Genomic DNA, 18,613 nt, shown 5'->3' with positions numbered 1-18,613 from the left:
TTGACGGAAAGGAGACCACGGGGTACAGGTAAATTAAACTTCATTAATATGAGAAAGACAATAACATTTTCCTCTTAAAAACTGTCTTTACTTCTTGTTTCCTTAGTTAGATCATGAAGTTGAGTTTAAACTGGCCGTTTAAAGTGCCTGTTCTCTCATGTATGTCACCTTGTCCTACAGACGGACTTCGAAAATTAAAGGGGTTTATGCTATACAAGTTAGTAGAAACAGGCTCTCTACTTCCTGTTAGCTGTCCTATAAAACAGACATTTCCCGTGAACATTAATGTAACAGATATTAACGTAAAACATTTGTGTTCGGAACTAATTTGATTTCCTGCAAATATGATATGCAACGTGGTATTGATAACAGTATTACTTAGCCACAGCAAGTCAAATAAGAATGATTTGCCGTCCCACTTACAGCGTATTTGTTTTGGCTGTTAAGAGAGCAGAATATTTAGGTGAATTAAATTTATAAAAGCAAAACTGCCGTTTAAAACCCCCACAGGGTGTAATGGATGCTGATACCCAAAAGCTCTTCCAGAGAGTTGCTGCAAAGCTGGGCTGGGCCGAGGATGGAGGACTGGATAAAGCCGAAGAGCAGGTTAGTCACTAGATACAAGTAGATCTATTAAAGGCGAGGGCAGACTGCGTTTTGAAAATTAAGGTTTAAAACGAGTAACTGTGCTTTGGGGGTTTTCAATTCCAAATGCAGTCTGACAAATCAGCCACTAATGTCCAGTGTCAAGCGGTGAAACGGTGTGTTCTGTTATCGACAGACTTGACAGAAACAGCAGTTTGTTATTGCCTGTAAATTGTTTTCTTTTATAATAACACTCCTGCAGCTGAGAAAAAGTGTAAAGAAAACCCGCCGTCCAGCCGTTGGGAGCTCTGATTCTGGGCCTTTACTGCGCAAAGACCCTTCTCTGAAGATCCAGTTTTCTGAGAGCGATGACTCGGAAAAGGAGAATCAGGCTGCAAAACAAGAGGGGCACCCGAACCGTGTGGTGCTTGACTCTAGCGATGACGACTTTGATCAGTGTAAGTTGGAAGAAAACCTGCTTTGGACTGTAACGTGTGCGGCACGGCTGTAGACTGACTTATCCTCTTGGCGTTTTCACTGCAGATCTTGCTGTAAAAGCGGCGCCTGAACCTTCCGCTGAACCGCCAAACTCGGCCCTACGAACAGTTAGGTGAGTTGGCAGACGCTGTGACCAAAGGCATCGTGTCGCTAAATGTGTTTGTATTTACCTCATATGAAACATATTGTTGGTTTATTTGTAAAATTGTCGATTTGAGTGTCCCCACATTTCAATTGCCAGTTCCAATGTTGATGAAAATCCCACTTTTTTTATTTTAAGGGAACCAGTCCCAGTGCTGAGCTCGGATAGCGACGACAGCTTTGAAAACTGTAAGTAGTGGAGTACTGCAGTTTCAAAAAGTGGGAGACTGTCGTTTTCAAAAGAGCGGAGAACTCTGTCTCTTATTAAAACACAATTTTAATGAAAAATTTCCTTCGCTCGAATGGTATATTTTGAGATTAAATGACTTGCATCAGAATTTTAAATAATATGTTTTTGATGTGTTTTTTCAAAAATGTTTTAAAACGTAAATAACGTTTCAACATTTCTTTGTGTGTAATTTCTTGTTTCGCGTTAAACGTGTCAGTTTTGAGTCGAGTGAAAACGCCGCAGACTCAGCCCAGACAGCGCGCTGTAACAGGCAGTGGAGACAGGTGTGTGAAATTCGCGGTCCCGAATTAAGCCCTTGTCTGGATTTTTTTTTTTTTACCTCGGCCATTTTGTGGATGAACCATCATTCTGTTTTCTCTCCACAGTCTTAAAGATTTCATAGTTGACAACTTTTCCTCCGATGACGACTTCGTTTTTGAAAAGGGGAAGCCCCCTGCTATCAAAGGTAGCTCTAAATCTAGTCTTTCTCTCCTCCCTGTCAAACTTCCTAGTTTTTATACTATAATACAACAAATCGCAGATATTTTTCTATAAATCACAGTTAGACTCACAATCAGAGTATAAGCACTGTCACATAAATCAAGAACTTAATAAAGTTTTACAGATGACTTATCCCTTTTTTTTTTTTTTTTTGCCTGTTGTGGGGAAGTGACTGATCTTTCCTTTGTAAAAGACATCCTGTCATCCATCTAGGCTTTATGTAAATAATGTAAAAATTTAAAAATGTCGATACACAGGCCACGCCAAGACGCCAAGGTCTGTCCTAGCTGCTGAGCGAGTGAAGAGGCCTCCTCTCTCTCAGTGTGACTCTCCCGTCTTCCTCAGCGACAGCAATGATGACAGCGACATCGTCATCAAGAGCACCTGGAAGACCCGTCACGCCCGACCCTTCTCCCAGCCCTCGTCAGAGGAGCACGGGGTCAAAGTTCAGGGGCGGGAGCCCGAACGTGCCCGGTCGTCGCCGCTCTCCTGTTCTCCTCCCCCCTCTCTCCCCTCGTTGCCCCGGAGACACGCTCAAACCAGGCCTGACGACTCCGGCAGCTCAGGAGATGAGTTCCAGACTTTACTGGACAGGATAAAGAAGAATCGGAAAGTGGGCTCTCAGGCATCTCCAAAACCTCCGTCAGGTGACACACACATCTCACATGGCCACCCCTCCATAACTACGTCACCTACACACAAGGTTAACTCTGACTTCATAGTTCACACACTATTGTATTTCTGTCCTTTTCTCTGCCTTTCCTGACCTCAGCGGCTGTGACTGCAGGTCCGAAGCAGAGACCCATGAGTTTGTCAGATCCTCCTGTAAAGGCCCAGAGGGAGAACTCTCTAAAACCAGTGAATCGGCCCGAGGTGGGCCGGACGCCTGTGCAGATCCCCAGGGCCGGACCCGTGAGTCTGACGGAGCCTAGACCCGCTCCGACCAGCAGGTGCCACCATAGATTCACTTTACAACCCAAGTCCTTGTGTGTTGTAGTTAATGGTTACAGTTACCTTTTTTTTTTATTTAGCTGGCGTTCTTATCAAGAGTGACTTACGATCATAACTGTCTGTTAGTGGTTATTCATCTGTGGAGCAACCTCAGGGTTAAGTGACTCTCTCAGAAACACATCAGTAGTGAGCTGTCATGTTTAAGGTGTGATAACACGACCCTTGCTAGTTCTGCTATAGCTTCTCACTTAGGCCAACAGCATACTGAAGCCTCATAGGTGACTCTTTACCGCACTCCACCTGCACTGGCGGCAATGGAGGCTTTGTGCACACAGTGTAAACACTGAAATATCAATACACAGGCCAGACCCTCACGCTGCGCTAATGTGAGACGCATGTGCGTTCGTTTTAAACAGACTGTTGCAGTTAAGGACGTGTCTGTGTGAATGTAAAGACCACTACATGGCAGGCTGCTGCAGAACATGTAGCTGGTTGTAATCTAACATTCCAGAGATAGGAGCACAGGACAATGACTCTGTCTCTGACTATGATTATAATTATTATAGTAATAATTACTGTATAATTATTATAACATATTTCCATGTTTGTCTGTGTGTCAGAGTGGCTATGTGCAAAACCCCAGGCTGCTTCCTTCAGTCTCTGTCCAATCCCGGATCTAGTTACAGCCGCGGCTTCAAGCAGAATAAAGAAGAACTGACCAGCAAACTGTACCAGCTCTACAACTCCAGCGTGTTTGACAGCAAGGTGAGAACACCCAGTGTGTGTGGTCATGACTCCCTCTCTCCGAGTAAAGATTGGCTTTGCGTTCGGTTGCGTTTCTACTGAATGTTTGTGTGCACGCAGCTCCCCTCCGACATGTCCGTGACCTGGAATAAGAAGCTGAGGAAGACTGCTGGGATTTGTATTACAGGACAGGAGCGCAACGCAGGCAGTCGCTACGCTCGGATCGAACTGTCCGTCAAAGTGTGTGACTCGGCAGGTAACAGCTTCTCCCAACATTTCACTCTTCGTTGTTCATTCTTCACACATATACAACATCAGTACACAGGACCAAGGTGAAGACCTGCTTGTTTATTTGTTTGGGTTTTTTTGTCTTTTTCCCTGACTGATTAATTGCACAACGACAGTTAGCTGAGTAAGTTGTGCCGATGGCCCTCTGGAGAAGCTGAAGTCTCTCTCTCTCTCTCTCTCTGTCTCTCTGACTGCAGACCGTCTCAGAGACACCTTGGTACATGAGATGTGCCATGCGGCCACATGGCTGATAAACAACGTGCGGGATGGCCACGGACCCTTCTGGAAAATCTACGCCCGCAAGGCGACGCTGGCTCACCCAGAGCTGCCCATGGTCACACGCTGCCACAGCTACGACATCAACTACAAATACCAGTACCAATGTAACCGCTGCAAAAACACGTATGTTTTTTTTAGTTTGTGTTGTTTTATTCGCTTGACTTTCTGTGTCACCATCACGCGTGACATGGCACCCTCCTGTCAGACACTGGCGTCTCTGATTGGTTAACCTTACAGTGTTGCCATGGTGATGCAGTCAGTGATTGAGTATCAGCTGCTAGACTGTGATAGATCAGTGTTACTGTGTCCTACCCCGTGAGGTCCACACCTGCTCCAGCTCCGTAAAGGCTTGATAATTAGCTGATGACTTGAATCAGGCATTTTACCGCAGGGAGGGGCCTAGTGCCTGCAGAGCTCTGGGTTTAAAGAGAGCAGAGCTGGGAGAAATGCCATAGATGAGCAGCCTCTGACTGGAGCCTTTTTTTTGTCTTTTGTCTTGGCAGGATTGGCCGTCACTCCAAGTCCCTGGACACTCAGAGGTTTATCTGTGCCCTGTGCCAGGGTCAGCTGGTGCTGCTCACGCCCTCTAAACCACGCGCGGCCACGCCCTTCGCCAACTTCGTCAAAGAACACTATAAAACGGCCCGGCAGGAGCTGGCGGGTCAGAGCCACGCCGAGGTGATGCGTAAACTCAGCGCCGACTTCGCCAGCAAGACCCGTCTCAGCCAGAGCTGAGTGCCCACTCCAAAATAAGAGTCCTCCTCAGGTCTTATTATGTCTATACCTCATCCACACCTCACTGTGACAGGAGAGAGAGAGAGAGATGCCCTCACTGAACCTGCGACTGGCCCAGGCTGTCACCCCGGCAGCTTAAGAACATGTGCAGTAAACTACAGTCTTTCAGGGATCAGATATTAACTGCCAGTCTCTCTGGGCCTTGACCTATGAAATTTTTGAACTGTGAAAAGAAAGGCTCTAAGGGACCTCAGATTTTTGATACATTTCATATTAACGTTGTGTGAAGTAAGTTAATGTCAGATGTTTGGTACCAAGTGATATAAGTATTGTTGCATTTGATTTTTATACTTTCCTTGGGTCCTAAAACCCATTTTATATGTGTGTACGTTGTTTGTGTGTGTATCTGTTTTGTTCAAAAATAAAGGGATGAATTATTTGGCATCTGTCTCTCGTACTGTGACAATGCTGTATGGAAAAAAAAGACTCTTTTAAACAATAAACAAATGAATAAACAAAAGAAAAAACTCTGAATTTCAACTCCGACGTTCCCCTCATCATGAAATACTGTGAAAATAAACTACTGACGATTTTTAATTTAAAGAATGTGTCCACCTCGTTACTTACATGGTGAAAAACAACCCGTGAGAGATCAGACACAGATTATAAACAACCAGACAGGAAGAGCTGCTTAATATATATTTATTCATATGTTCATACTTTTTCAGTCAGTACGTATAAAACATTGAGGACTAGATCAAGAGCAGAGGGAGTACAAACAGGAGAACCTCTAACATCTATGAGAAAAATACAGCTACACTGCAGATTTGGGCGGGGCATTACGGGCCCCTCTGTCATGGCTCAGGCACACACACACAGATGAGGTCAGCGTTGGAATCAAAACAAACACACATACACACACACACACAAACACACTCCCTGAACACAGCGCCTGAAGCAAGGGCAAGCAAAAACACTTAGGCAAGCAATAAATACTTAACATTTACTGTGAACGAATTTCAAAAGGGGAGGGTTTGGGTGGTTGAAGAGGGGGGCCTTGTTGGGTCTGATTTTGTTAAACTGTGGGGTATTCCAGAAAGCGGGTTTAGTGAAAACTCAGAGTTAGTTCATTCAGAGCAAGTAGTAAACCCCCTAATGGAAGAGCCCTATGGCTTTGTTTTACTAGGAGAATGAAGCCATAGGACTCTTCTATTAGGAGGTTTACTACTTACTCTGAGTTAACTAACTCTGCGTTTTTACTAAACCCGCTTTCTAAAATACCCCCCTGGTCTGTATGGGAAGAAATGTTTTACTGGGAACTTTAGGCACTGTGGGAAATGTACTGCTTACAGAGGCAATGTGCATCTGATCCCTGGATAAATATAAGACATTTTACTTCAGTCTGGGGAAATCATATAAAGTGATTTTGGCACACTCTTTTATAAATAATCAATCCATTCTATATTTATAGTGCACACTGGAATGTGTTTTTTCCACATATTTTTACTTATTTTCCGCTGGGTCAACGTGTAATGATAAATTCCATAATTGTAAATAGCTGACTGAAGTGACCTGCGTTTGGAAATGATCATTTGAATTTCAGTAAGATTCATATGTAACTGGTGTTTGAAGGACTGTCACGGCGTTAATCACTTGAATACAGCTGTTTCTCCTCTGTCCTGATTGGTGAATGCCCTGACCCCTGTGTTCAGTACAGACACGTTTTCTTCATGATGCGCAAAAACTCCTGCTGATTGACCTCTCCATCCCCGTCTCTGTCTGCCTCGTCAATCATCTCCTAATGGGACACACACACCACGGAACAATGTTCAGAGCAGTGCATGAGTGTGTGTGTGTGAGTGTGTGTTATAATGAAGGCTGGTGGGGCTGACTGTATAACCAGCCAACAGGAGAGAGTTTAGATGACATCACTCCACGTGTAATCTTATGAAACCAGTCGCTGAGCATGAAGCGGGATGACTCACAGGCACCAAAACTGCAGAGTTTAATTAATACTTGGTGATCAATAATACTTAATGATCCTCAAACTAATGATAAACGGCAGGATGAGTTCTTCTCTTTAGAAGATGTTTTCTTTAACAGTTCTTAATCTAAAAATGAAGGATTATAGTATAATGCATCAGCACTCATGAGACTGAAAACTGTTAAAACTCAGCCATAGCGTGATTCTTCGGGTCTTGCTGTCAGGTCGTGACTCACCTGTAGCTCCTCATCAGTGAGATTCTCTCCCAGTTCTTTGGCCACTCTCTTCAGGTTACGGAACGAGATCTTCCCGGTCTCGTCATCGTCAAACAATCTAAAGGCCTTAAGTATCTCCTCCTTGGAGTCCTTCTCAGCCTTGAAATGGTATAATAGAGGTTAGAACCAATACGGATCGATTATATTTGGCTCGGGACACAGAATGAGACGGACCAGTGGATCTTCTTACCATTTTCTGGGTCATGACTGTGAGGAAGTCTGAGAAGGAGATCTTTCCGGTGCCATCTTTATCCACCTCTGTGATCATTCTCTTGATTTCTTCCTTCTTGGGCTCAAACCCCAAAGCTCTCATTGCAACCTGTCACAAAAGAAGGGAAATTTCAACATATCCACATTGCAGAGTCCGGCTATCTGCCCTCTTGCCTTCAGGTTGTCACCTGTCTCACCTTCAACTCTTTCACTTCAATGTGCCCAGAACCATCCGTGTCGAAGAGCTCGAAGGCTTCGCGTATCTCCTGCCGTAACTCCTCCGTTAATTCAGGTTTAGGACTGGCCTTCTTCCTCGGGGCGACTGCCCCAAGCGATGGTCTCTTGGCGCTAGTGGCCTTTAGAAGCGAGGAGGATGTAGAACATTATGAAGGGATATAGGAGATGGATTTTACGTGGATGCCTCACAATTTTTTTTAACGCACTGACACCATCACTCAGTGGGAAGAATAGCCATCTAGTTGTACTAGTTGCACGAAAGCTTATCACTAAATCTTGAGTTAAATAATCCTATTATATTTAATATCATAAAAAACATATGACTGATCAGGACATAGGCCATATACACAGTTCTACTAGCTCACAAAAAAATAAACAGAGCACATACAACGGAAAATATAGGAACATGACTCACCATTGTGCACGGGCGTGGACCAAAACAACGTTTTTTTCCCCGAATATCTTGTGTCACGCCTTTAAAATATGCAACACCAAAGGGCTCTGACTTACAGCTTACCCACAACATATACCAAATATACGATCAGTCAAATAACTAAAAGTCATATATTCCCTTTCGTTTAATATTTCTGGCACCGCTCAGTCTTGACATCAACCGTAAGACACCCTCGCGCTAGCATCATCCTCTCACTAACCGCCCGCTCTGCTGGGATCACACAGGACCTGTCATCGCCTGGACTCGAGGACCGCAGCACGCACTGATTGGTCTTCAAAAACAAGGGGCATTTCTGAATGCCACAATTTTTTTAAGATTTAGGAAATCGCTTGGATCATCATGAAGTATGACTGATGATAACTTTCGCTCATTTATACATATTTAAACCGATAAGGGGAATCTCCTTTCTTATTGGTCTATTTTGGTACATGTATATCTGGATACATCACAGCATGATTTTCTCAAAGTGCGAAAAACGCTCAGTTACAAACATACAGATAAGAGAATTGCCCTCCACCGTAGAACGACCACGCATAAAATTAAAATGTCACTAGACTTCGTGTTAATGAACCGAATGACATAACTATACGGGGGTGTGGTCTCCTTTGTGAAGGTGGATACGAATTTTTATTTTCCTTTAATGATTGGTCTGAGTAATGGCGTTCTTTGACGTAGACTCTCCACCATTGGCCGTGCTTACAAGTCACCCTGATAGTTTAGCGTCCACACGACCAATGAAAGAGTTCTCCGCTCTCAGCTGATATGGTTTGAGTTAGGTTATTTGTTTGCAAGCTCTCCATGTGTAGGTGAATACTTCAGGTAAGTCACGATGCAACATTAAAAAGTGGTTAAATAATTGTATGAAAGTAGCCCTAGTTATTCAGAATAGCTGCTGTCTTGTTTTCGTGCAAAAATGAGTTGCGTTTGCGTAGTTTCCTGAGTGTTTTGTCTCTATACAAAGCCTAACTGGGCTGTAGAGACGGGGAAAGTACTTCCTCTCAGCAGAATTTTGCGTTGGATTCCGTTGCATTTGGACACTTATTCATTTACTGTGCATTTCAGGATTTGGCTTCCATTTGAAGGTGTCAGTATCAAGACATGGCCACGCGTCTACGACCGGTGAGTGAAGATCTGACAGAGAAAAAGCAGGCTACTTTACGTTAAATGTCCCAAACCTCACTCATCAATATAACCAGATCATTAGATTTTGTACCGGTTCACCAGCGCAAAACTGACAAAGTTTTTTTTCAGACAGCCAGAGTATTTACTCTTTTACCTAACTCGAACACTTATGAACTGTTGGGTCAATGTTCACTCTTCACAGAGCAGTAAACGGTGTGCAGTAATTGGGGGTTCCGGATTTCTTGGTAGACACCTTGTGGAGCGGCTGGTTGACAAAGGATACACAGTGACGGTGTTTGACATCCGACAGAGTTATACAATTCCAGGGGTCACATTTCACCAAGGGGACTTGTGTGACAAACAGGTGAGTTTATCACTCGTGTGAAAGGGCATTGATCGTCATCGACAGACTTTTATGTCAGAATAGTGACACGGGGAGCGTTCGAGCGCATCGTGATCTGCGCAGATGATCAGTAAATTACGTCCAGTGTTTATAGGCGTTTATGTTTTTCAGGTTCGTGAGCTGCCCCCCATTCTATTTCGCAGGAGTGCCTGCATACAAAGTTTTTTACTCATGCATCGTGTATGGTAAATTGGCCGACCAATCAGAAGCTGCCTTTACATCATACTGCATCTCTCTCTCTGTCTCTCAGGCCTTACTCAAGGCATTGCAGGACGTGTTGTTGGTGTTTCATTGTGCCTCTCCAGCCCCTGGCAGTGATGACCGCGCTCTTTTCCACAGAGTGAACATTGATGGGACCCGGACAGTGATAGAGGCCTGTCAGGAAGCAGGTGTGCAGGTGAGCCGCATGACAGCCCCTCTCACAGACACAACTGCAGAACTCAGCCCAGACTGTTCATCAGTAATGACCACATGCTTTAAACCCTGTTTTTTTTTTTTTTTACCACCGAATTCCTCTCCTCCTTTTTCCTTCTGACTCTTCTTCTTGACTATTTTTTGCTCATGTGTATTTCAGAGACTAGTCCTGACCAGCAGTGCCAGTGTTGTCTTTGAAGGAACTGACATTAAGAATGGGAAAGAAGATCTGCCTTATGCCAAAAAACCTATTGATTACTACACAGAGACCAAGATCCAACAGGAGAAGGTAACGGACATTCTTTAGTGTGTTTCTTTGGCTAGCAATTTCCCATATACCTTTGCACTCATGTATTGGAGATGGGTCTTGAGTTTAGTGTGAACAAATGGATAAATGACCCCGTTCTCTCTCCTGTCAGCTTGTTTTGAATGCCTGCAGTAAGGAGAGGGGCTTCCTGACCGTGGCCATCCGACCTCATGGCATCTTCGGGCCGCGTGACCCCCAGTTAGTGCCCATCCTTGTCGACACAGCCCGACGTGGGAAGATGAAGTTCATCATTGGGTCAGTACCAGTGTTCTTTTTATTTTAACCTTTGGTCCTCTTTGTGAGTCATACCTGCTGCATGGGTTTGTAATGATACTTACTATCTGACCAGCTGTGTACATAACACAGAAGCACCACTAGGGGGCATCCTGCCCACAGGAGTATGGGGAGGGAAAAATGAAAAAAAAAAAAAAAAGCTTTTTGGATTGCAAATAGGATGACATGTGCAAAAGGATTCTTGTGCTGTGTTCCTCTCAAATTTTGAGGTTTGGAATTTCTAAAACCAAATTTGATCCTTTTTCCCTTGTGAGCCTGTTTGGGGTTTGATTTAGTGAGAGAGAGGCCTTGACTTTTGATTTGTTGATTGATGACTTCTCAGAGTAAAAAAAAAAAAAGACAGGGTAAAGTGACTGGGTGTGATTTCTCACATTTTCCCTCCTGGATGTTGAGTGTCAGGAGAACCGTTAGGATAGAGCTTTACTTAAAAACCCTTCATGAAAGTCAGAAAAACCGGTGTGTGCAGCAGGGGTCAGATTCTCGGCTGAAGGGAAACGTTGGCGGTGCGCGTTAACATCAGCTGTAATAGGAGGAGGAGTGGAGCAAGATGAATTCCACAGATAAGCTTTAACTCTCACCTCTGGGTGTGGCTTTGCAGAGATGGGTCTAACCTCGTGGACTTCACTTTCGTGGAGAATGTTGTTCATGGACACATTCTGGCGGCCGAATGCCTGAAAGCGGAGTCGCCTCTGTGTGGTCAGGTAAGGGATCGTCCCACTGTGAAGATCAACACACACCCACGTACGCGTACCTCGTATTCTGGATTCTGGGGACCGATAGTTGAATTATATAGAATGAGAACCATTACACCATTATACCATAAGTGTAGAATGAGAACCCTAAGCCTAAACTTAACCTGAACCCCAGTCAAAAAACCCTCTCACTCTTTTAACTTTACCAATAACAATAATTTCTTTAGGAAAAAAAAGCTCCTATAGAAATGTTCACCAGTTGGGTTGGGATTTTGACCCCAGTTTGTCACCTGTTAGCAGAAAAGAAGTACACACACACACACACACACACACACACACTAACTGACAGCGTGTTGCTGGGATAGGCATTATACACTGTGTTGTTTTTCTCTGCTGTGTGTGCTGCATGTGTGGACCAGCCCACTTGAAATGTGGAAGATCAGCATCTATTGCATATTTCATTTTCACTGATCATCTTAAGATATGTCTGGGCGCTGTGGTAAACAAGCATTGATTTTCAAACTCTTTCACGGCCAAGTGCCTTCCATTATTCACACGGTGTAAATGTATATATTTAGCTTGGCCCTGGGAATTCCGTTTCTTTCTCGTTGTAGATGCATGTTTCACATTCCCAGTATCAGCTGTTTGTGTAGGAATTTCATTTTTTTTTGCCACGTTAAGCTGAGTAACTCATTAGAGCCATTGTCTTTTTCTCAAGGCTTACCATATCACGAATGATGAACCAGTGCGCTTTTGGGACTTCATGTCCCAGGTACTGGTGGGACTGGGCTACGACGCTCCTCGTTACCACCTCCCCTATTGGCTGGTGTATGGGATCGCTGTCCTGCTGTGGTTTCTGACGTTACTGTTACGCCCGCTGGTGGCGATCAAACCCACCTTCACTCCCATGCGTGTGGCTTTGGCTGGCACTCACCACTACTACAGCTGTGCCCGTGCTAAACGGGATATGGGTTACCAGCCTGTGGTGAGTTTAAAGGAGGCCATCACCCGCACTGTGGAAAGCTATCCTCATCTTCGCCGGGATGTGCTCAAAGGTGCCAAGTCTTGACCCGTCTGCACCTCTGACCTGGTCCGCCTGCGCAGGTGTTTAGTGTTTCTCCTCAAATGTGAAATACGAGCTTTTTGACAGATGGTGTGTGAGGAGTGTAATTTTTATGTCTGAACAGAGAATTTTTCTTCCTTGTCTTGACTCGGTGCGAAGCTGCTCTCACGTAATCTGCAACAAATGGTTATCTCTCAAAATAAACATAGCGTTTTAACCCATTTGAAAGATTACAAGACATTTGACCTTGCTGAATATTTCAGATGGTTTCCAAAGTATGGTGCAAAAAAATATTTTGTAAATGATCAGAGCTACAAATGTTTATAGCACTTTTTTTGTAAGCGTATATTTCACAAGTGTTGTTTTTCCCCACACTACCCATATTAAAGAGTCATTGGGTCAACCCTCAATACAGTCTCATGAAGTCTTTCTTCTGTCCTTTGTCTTTCGTGAAAAATCTTGTCTGTTCCTGTCTTATGTTTACAGTTTGCGGCAACCCTTGTTAGATACCGTAAATGCTTTGGTTTTGATTGTGTAATTAAGACGAGCGATCTGACAGTGAGGTTGTTGTGATTGCTTTTTCCCACATTCTTGCCATTCTCTCTCGTGGTGTGGTGGGGTTGGTCTCTCGGATACCAGTCATTCTCTCTGCGACGTTTAGGCTCAGGACCATTCCTGTGACGAAACACCCTGTGGAGCCGAATGCAGCCTGACCTGTTTCTTCTCTCAGTGTGAACAGTGTGTCATCGCACTCTGCGCAACTGTAGCACACAGCGCAACTGTAGCATATTGGCTAGTCAGGCACCTCCGTGTTTGTTTGTTTTTTTTTCTTCTGCTGTTAGGAACCAGCCCTGTGACTCGGCACTCGTATGGCCTCATGGGAGTTTGTCTAAAATCTTTCAAATTTGACACTCTCCTTCCCTCTTTTTTGCCCTGGCCGTGAAACAACGGCCGTGTATTTTGAACGTCTGTGTGGTATGTAGCTTATTGTCTTGGGAGCTGAGCAGTTTCTGTGTGGCAAATGCAGCTTGGAAAAACGCTGGCTGCCTTGCGTACCATGGATGTGTTTTTATGTTGCCACTAGCAACCCTGTGTCAGGAGATAAGCACAGAGTCAAATGAGCTTGTCTTCCCTGATGTTTTGAGAAAGCTTACAATACAACAACTATGATTTTCTCTACACACAATTATTTATATTGACTTACAGTGAATCTGCTCTAAAGTACTCCCTGTCTACATGTATATGTACATATCTACATCTATATCTATATTAATATCTATATCTATGCAGTAGAAACTCTGTCCTCAAACTGCCTCTCACGCAGTGGCTACGATATTCTCCAACATAATCCCACATGCTTTAGGCTCATTAAAATGATGTACACACTGTGCCTTAATGCCTCTCTGTACACTGAGTTTGAGAGAAATAATCCCCAAACAACACGTCTCCTCCAGTGACTAGACATTGTCTGTAGTGTCTGATCTGAGGTCAGTTTGGAAACGTTGACGAATAATGGCTGCGTTAGAAAGGTTGCTGAGGAAGCTGATCGTAGACCTGCAGTGCAGGACAGAGATAATTAGGTGGAGTGCAAATACTGACTCTGTAATGTGTTTGAGTTATGTGTTACCAGCGGTGCTATTTAAGCTTACTCAGGCATGCACTTCGTGTCGAGAAACGGCGATATATTGGTTAATAGAAAGTCATTGTCAACTTGGCGCACACGCACTTGAATAAACATACATGCGTAAATGGTACACACCCTCCTTTTGGTGACTAGTCTTCCCCAACAGGCTGAGCTAGTCCGTGCTGACGCTTGTATCCACTCTCTCAAGAGAACACCTGTTAGATACAGAGAAGACGTTCACAGTTCTCTGAACACGCCAACTCAGTATTTAGCTGTTCATCGCTGTTCATCCAACCATCGATTTATTCAAAGTGAGAGGAGCCACACTGCACCGGTACTGTAGGAGACCTGGATTTGACCCTTCGTGTTCAAAGTTAAAGTGAGTGTTTTCTGTCCCCTTATTGACTCTCTGACTTGTCCAGACCTGTGTTAAATGCAGTCGTTATTGTGAGTGATTAGAGGAGTGACGAAGTGCATATTAATGCCTCGAAAAGTTGACATTGGGTGTGTTATTTTGTATAATGTATTTAGTATTTTTGTGACTTCACGGGTCTGTTTATAAGTTCACAGGCCAAATATATTTTAGTTTAGGTCATTCCACCCCGTGTCCTTTGAGAAACATGTGTGTCGAACTGTTTGTCTTCATATAACCATTTACGTGCCACTCTGTTTGCTTGCCATGATTGCTTTAGTTTGCTCTTTTGTGGGCTCTTGTTCAACGCTCTGTATTTGCTCTCAGGGGTCATTCTATGTCGCTCTGCTGCAAATATTTAATCTTTCACGTGTATTGGTTCACTTATAATGCATTTCTGTGGTGGGAGAGTCAACTCTGGCCGCAGGAATAACATAAAGGAGTGTTGGAGTTCTGATGCACCCCAGATGTTATGTTTTTGCGCAAAACAGTATTTGCTGAGTATACAGGCAACACTCCCTAATTTTCCTGTTGCTTAGTTGTTGGCTTTGGTTTATTGTTTTTATGGATACAGAAACGAACACGCTCATACATGTGTACACCTCTACTAAATCGTGCAGCATGGATGATATGTATTTTGTTTTATTATTTAATCTGTTTAAAGTGACTGAAGAATTGTTAAATATGATCATATGTATGCGTTTGACTCAACACTGAAATCAGAGAGATCGTTAATAATTAAACATAAAGTTTTCTGATTGTGCTGAGGGTAAGAATAATGATCTTAAAGACACTGGAGTGGAAAATGTGAGCCGGAGTCATCAAAGCATCATAATTCCCTTTTATTAAAAGGATATTGCATTGAATTATGTACAATCTCTCTCTCTCTCTCTCTCTCTCTCTCTCTCTCTCTCTGTGTATGTGTGTGTTTAAAGTGGCAGATAAAGAGAGAGTGAGTTTGTAGTAAGTGGAGGGACAGGCAAGTGTGTGTGTGTGTGTTTGTGTTGAAAGTGGCAGATAAAGAGAGAGTGAGTTTGTAGTAAGTGGCGGGACAGGCAAGTGTGTGTGTGTGTGTGTGTGTGTGTGTGTGTGTGTGTTGAAAGTGGCAGATAAAGAGAGAGTGAGTGGAGGGACAGGCTTAACTACATGACTGAGTGATGAGACAGAGGAATGTTAAACACATGATGGAGAAACTACCCCCACCAAAAGATGGATGGATGTTTCTTTAAGCTCAGACAAGTCTCCAGTTACTGCACGTTAAACAAGACTTATTCCCCTCACTATTTTCTGTCATATCCGCAATGCTTCCTCTTTAGCGGAGTTACCGCGTTTGTCGGGCAGTGACCTTCACCATGGAGGAATGAAGTTTATGGGATGTTTTGATAATGATGTCTGTCTGTGATATTTGACTAACCTTTGGCTGCCTCTGCTGGTCTGGTTCGGTGCAGGTCGTCCTGTAGAAGACATTTGGACAGAACAGGCTGCTGGCAATGTCAGGTGGTGAGTTACTCAACCAGAGCTCCTCTGTTTCTGTGCTTTTATGACAGTACAGTACAATACATAGCTGACAGATGTTGCCCAAGACATTCTGACTAATAAAAAATGTAAGATGCCAGAACTATACTCACATCACAATGTCCCTTACTGTTAAAGAGTCTTTCCACTTCATTCTTTCCTTGCCTCATTCAGAAGCACACTGTACTAGAATACAGCCACAACCTGTCGTTCCACATATCACGCATATTTGGAGCCATTGCTAAGCATGCAGAATGGTATTGTCACTTTATTGGAATGCGGGTTGCCTCCCATGCGTTGACTCTGGTGGTTTTGGGACCTATAAGATTTTTGTAATATTAATGCGTCTGTTTGGCAGATGGGGACAGACAGTCCGTTTTACGGACCACGAAGGTCCGTACAGCACTGAAGGGGGACAGCAGTTGGATCATGAGACGGAAAGAGCAAGAATCGCAGGAGGAGGAGAAGCCATGGTAAGAGAGGATGAAAACACAAAAGGAGAGAGAGAGAGAGAGAGAGGGTCAGAGAGAGAGAGGGTCAGAGAGAGAAAGGGTCAGAGAGAGAGTCAGATAGAGAGAGAGAGAGAGAGGGTCAGAGAGAGAGAGGGTCAGAGAGAGAGAGATGGAGAGAGAGAGAGAGAGTCAGAAAGAGAGAGAGACAGAGAGAGGGTCAGAGAGAGAGAGAGAGAGAGAGGGTCAGAGAGAGAGAGGGTCAGAGAGAGAGAGGGTCAGAGAGAGAGAGAGAGAGAGAGAGAGAGAGAGAGAGAGAGGGTCAGACAGAGAGAGTGAGAGAGAGGGTCAGAGAGAGAGAGAGAGAGAGAGAGAGAGAGCGTGTGAGAGAGAGGGTCAGTGAGAGAGAGAGAGAGAGTCAGAGAGAGAGAGACAGAGAGAGGGTCAGAGAGAGAGAGAGAGAGAGAGAGAGAGAGAGAGAGAGAGAGAGAGAGAGGGTCAGAGAGAGAGAGGGTCAGACAGAGAGAGTGAGAGAGGGTCAGACAGAGAGGGAGGGTCAGACAGAGAGAGTGAGAGAGGGTCAGAGAGAGAGGGAGTGAGAGAGAGGGTCAGAGAGAGAGAGGGAGAGAGGGTCAGAGAGAGAGAGGGTCAGAGAGAGAGAGGGTCAGAGAGAGAGAGGGAGAGAGGGTCAGAGAGAGAGAGGGAGAGAGGGTCAGAGAGAGAGAGAGAGAGAGAGAGAGGGTCAGAGAGAGAGAGAGGGTCAGACAGAGAGAGTGAGAGAGGGTCAGAGAGAGAGGGAGTGAGAGAGAGGGTCAGAGAGAGAGAGGGAGAGAGGGTCAGAGAGAGAGAGGGTCAGAGAGAGAGAGGGAGAGAGGGTCAGAGAGAGAGAGGGAGAGAGGGTCAGAGAGAGCATGTTTGGCTGTGAGAATGAATGAAACAGTATGGGGTTAATCTTGAGCATGCTTGCTTGCGTTTTTGCAGGATGGCTGAAGTTCGAGCCAGTCGCGCCAACAACACTGAAACGAGCCCCGTGTCCTCCCCCACCACCAAACAGCCACAGACTACCACCCAGACAGACACAGAGAGGTTAGACTGCAGCCCACCACTGCTCGGCTTAACGCACCAGTCAGAGTGTTAACGCAGTACACAATTACAGGAATTTGTGCTCAGTGTCAAAAGAGTCAAATTGTCTGTTTGTCCACTGATGAGTCATATTTCTGTCACAGGTCCAAAACACCCACTTCTGGTTACATGATCAGGTATGTCAAACATTCAGTCCTTTTATGTTAACTATTATTTAAATCTGTAATGATTAACTGACCAACTCCTTACATGAAATGTGTCTTTTTCAGAGGAGTGTTCACTAAAACAGACACCAAACCAGTTTCATCCACCTCAACCAATGGCTACAGGTGAGTCGACGCCTCTCCAGATCAGCACTGCCAGAGTTATGTGCTAATATGATTACAATAATTATAACGTATGGCTGTTTGTTAGAGGAGAGAAATATGACAGTGTGTTGGTACATAAGTATTTATCAATTCCTCAGTTGTTTGATGTGAGTGTGTTCAGGAGAGCAGAACTTCTGATCATTGGCTGTAGCAGTTTTTACAATAATAACTTCATCTGAATTATTTTTCCCTCTTCCTTTAGCGGAACAACATCTAGCTTCGTCAAGAAGCCCTCTGATGTCTACAAGAAAATGTGAGTGAAAATTTTACACGTCCGCATTTTGCAGTCTCACGCTGCACCGCTGCGTGTGTTACGTATAACCTTTCACCCGTTACGGTTTAAACAAAATCTTTAACATATTGATGTAATGTGCTTCCACCCCCCCCCCCCCCCCCCCCCAGTGCCCCACACACTGTCAGACCCACCACGGAAAACACAGACAACTCCGAGCCCCAGCTGAGCCCAGAGGAGCAGGAGAGGAGGTGAGGCCTCCTTCACGCAGTGGGCTCCTACACTCCTTCCTTGCATTCAGCTTTGTGATCCTGTCAGTGAAATGGGACACTAGCCTAAGAATCTTAAACAACCCTGTCCTCTGTTTGTGTGTGTGTGTGTGTGTGTGTGTGGTTGTATGGTTTTGTGTGTGTGTATGTTTGTGTGTGTGTGTGTGTGTGCGTATGTGTGGTTGTGTGGTTTTGTGTGCGCGTGCGTGTGTGTTTACTCTCTGCAGGAGAGAGGCGGCCAGCAGTGTGCTGAAG

At 44.5% G+C, this 18,613-nt stretch overlaps 4 protein-coding genes across 4 annotated transcripts in view; 3 read left to right on the top strand and 1 right to left on the bottom strand.

The window, feature by feature from the left end:
- The first annotated feature begins 516 nt into the window (after positions 1-516).
- gcna (germ cell nuclear acidic peptidase) lies at positions 517-4,951 on the top strand. Its single transcript, XM_030794424.1, has 12 exons — positions 517-606; positions 848-1,043; positions 1,129-1,195; positions 1,364-1,413; positions 1,671-1,737; positions 1,840-1,919; positions 2,212-2,601; positions 2,742-2,904; positions 3,526-3,670; positions 3,770-3,905; positions 4,135-4,339; positions 4,720-4,951. The coding sequence occupies exons 1-12, from the start codon at positions 517-519 to the stop codon at positions 4,949-4,951; spliced, it is 1,821 nt and encodes a 606-aa protein (XP_030650284.1).
- Positions 4,952-6,253: 1,302 nt separating this feature from the next.
- On the bottom strand, positions 6,254-9,141 carry cetn2 (centrin, EF-hand protein, 2). Its single transcript, XM_030765586.1, has 5 exons — positions 9,079-9,141; positions 7,618-7,776; positions 7,401-7,529; positions 7,172-7,309; positions 6,254-6,749 (listed from the first exon to the last, which is right to left on the bottom strand). Exons 1-5 carry the CDS (start codon positions 9,139-9,141, stop codon positions 6,660-6,662), a joined length of 579 nt encoding a protein of 192 aa, XP_030621446.1. The 3' UTR covers positions 6,254-6,659.
- Positions 8,838-12,816, top strand: nsdhl (NAD(P) dependent 3-beta-hydroxysteroid dehydrogenase NSDHL). Its single transcript, XM_030766249.1, has 8 exons — positions 8,838-8,930; positions 9,174-9,230; positions 9,436-9,597; positions 9,887-10,033; positions 10,211-10,339; positions 10,470-10,612; positions 11,250-11,352; positions 12,062-12,816. Exons 2-8 carry the CDS (start codon positions 9,210-9,212, stop codon positions 12,410-12,412), a joined length of 1,056 nt encoding a protein of 351 aa, XP_030622109.1. The 5' UTR covers positions 8,838-8,930; positions 9,174-9,209; the 3' UTR covers positions 12,413-12,816.
- Positions 12,817-14,192: 1,376 nt separating this feature from the next.
- The window catches only part of znf185 (zinc finger protein 185 with LIM domain), a 17,286-nt gene continuing 12,865 nt past the window's right edge, over positions 14,193-18,613 (top strand). The window contains exons 1-9 of the mRNA XM_030792432.1: positions 14,193-14,409; positions 15,891-15,942; positions 16,316-16,430; positions 17,388-17,492; positions 17,633-17,665; positions 17,759-17,818; positions 18,060-18,110; positions 18,260-18,340; positions 18,586-18,613. The exon at positions 18,586-18,613 is cut by the window's right edge and continues 53 nt beyond it. Coding sequence (XP_030648292.1) covers positions 15,933-15,942; positions 16,316-16,430; positions 17,388-17,492; positions 17,633-17,665; positions 17,759-17,818; positions 18,060-18,110; positions 18,260-18,340; positions 18,586-18,613 — 483 coding nt within the window. The 5' untranslated portion in view covers positions 14,193-14,409; positions 15,891-15,932. The remainder of the gene's footprint in view (positions 14,410-15,890; positions 15,943-16,315; positions 16,431-17,387; positions 17,493-17,632; positions 17,666-17,758; positions 17,819-18,059; positions 18,111-18,259; positions 18,341-18,585) is intronic.

The sequence above is a fragment of the Chanos chanos genome, chromosome 2 (assembly GCF_902362185.1).
Source record: "Chanos chanos chromosome 2, fChaCha1.1, whole genome shotgun sequence".
NCBI lineage: Eukaryota > Metazoa > Chordata > Actinopteri > Gonorynchiformes > Chanidae > Chanos > Chanos chanos.
This window is presented reverse-complemented; position numbering and strand designations above follow the sequence as displayed.

Coding starts and splice junctions, on each gene's coding strand:
- gcna (XM_030794424.1), top strand. CDS start 517: ATGGATGCTGATACCCAAAAGCTCTTCCAGAGAGTTGCTGCAAAGCTG. Junction 1,738..1,839: donor GTAACAGGCAGTGGAGACAG/GTGTGTGAAATT, acceptor TTCTCTCCACAG/TCTTAAAGATTTCATAGTTG. Junction 4,340..4,719: donor TGTAACCGCTGCAAAAACAC/GTATGTTTTTTT, acceptor TTGTCTTGGCAG/GATTGGCCGTCACTCCAAGT.
- cetn2 (XM_030765586.1), bottom strand. CDS start 9,141: ATGCAACGGAATCCAACGCAAAATTCTGCTGAGAGGAAGTACTTTCCC. Junction 7,777..9,078: donor TTCCCCGTCTCTACAGCCCA/GTTAGGCTTTGT, acceptor TCGCTTCTAAAG/GCCACTAGCGCCAAGAGACC. Junction 6,750..7,171: donor TCACTGATGAGGAGCTACAG/GTGAGTCACGAC, acceptor GTGTCCCATTAG/GAGATGATTGACGAGGCAGA.
- nsdhl (XM_030766249.1), top strand. CDS start 9,210: ATGGCCACGCGTCTACGACCG. Junction 9,231..9,435: donor TGGCCACGCGTCTACGACCG/GTGAGTGAAGAT, acceptor CACTCTTCACAG/AGCAGTAAACGGTGTGCAGT. Junction 10,340..10,469: donor CCAAGATCCAACAGGAGAAG/GTAACGGACATT, acceptor CTCTCCTGTCAG/CTTGTTTTGAATGCCTGCAG.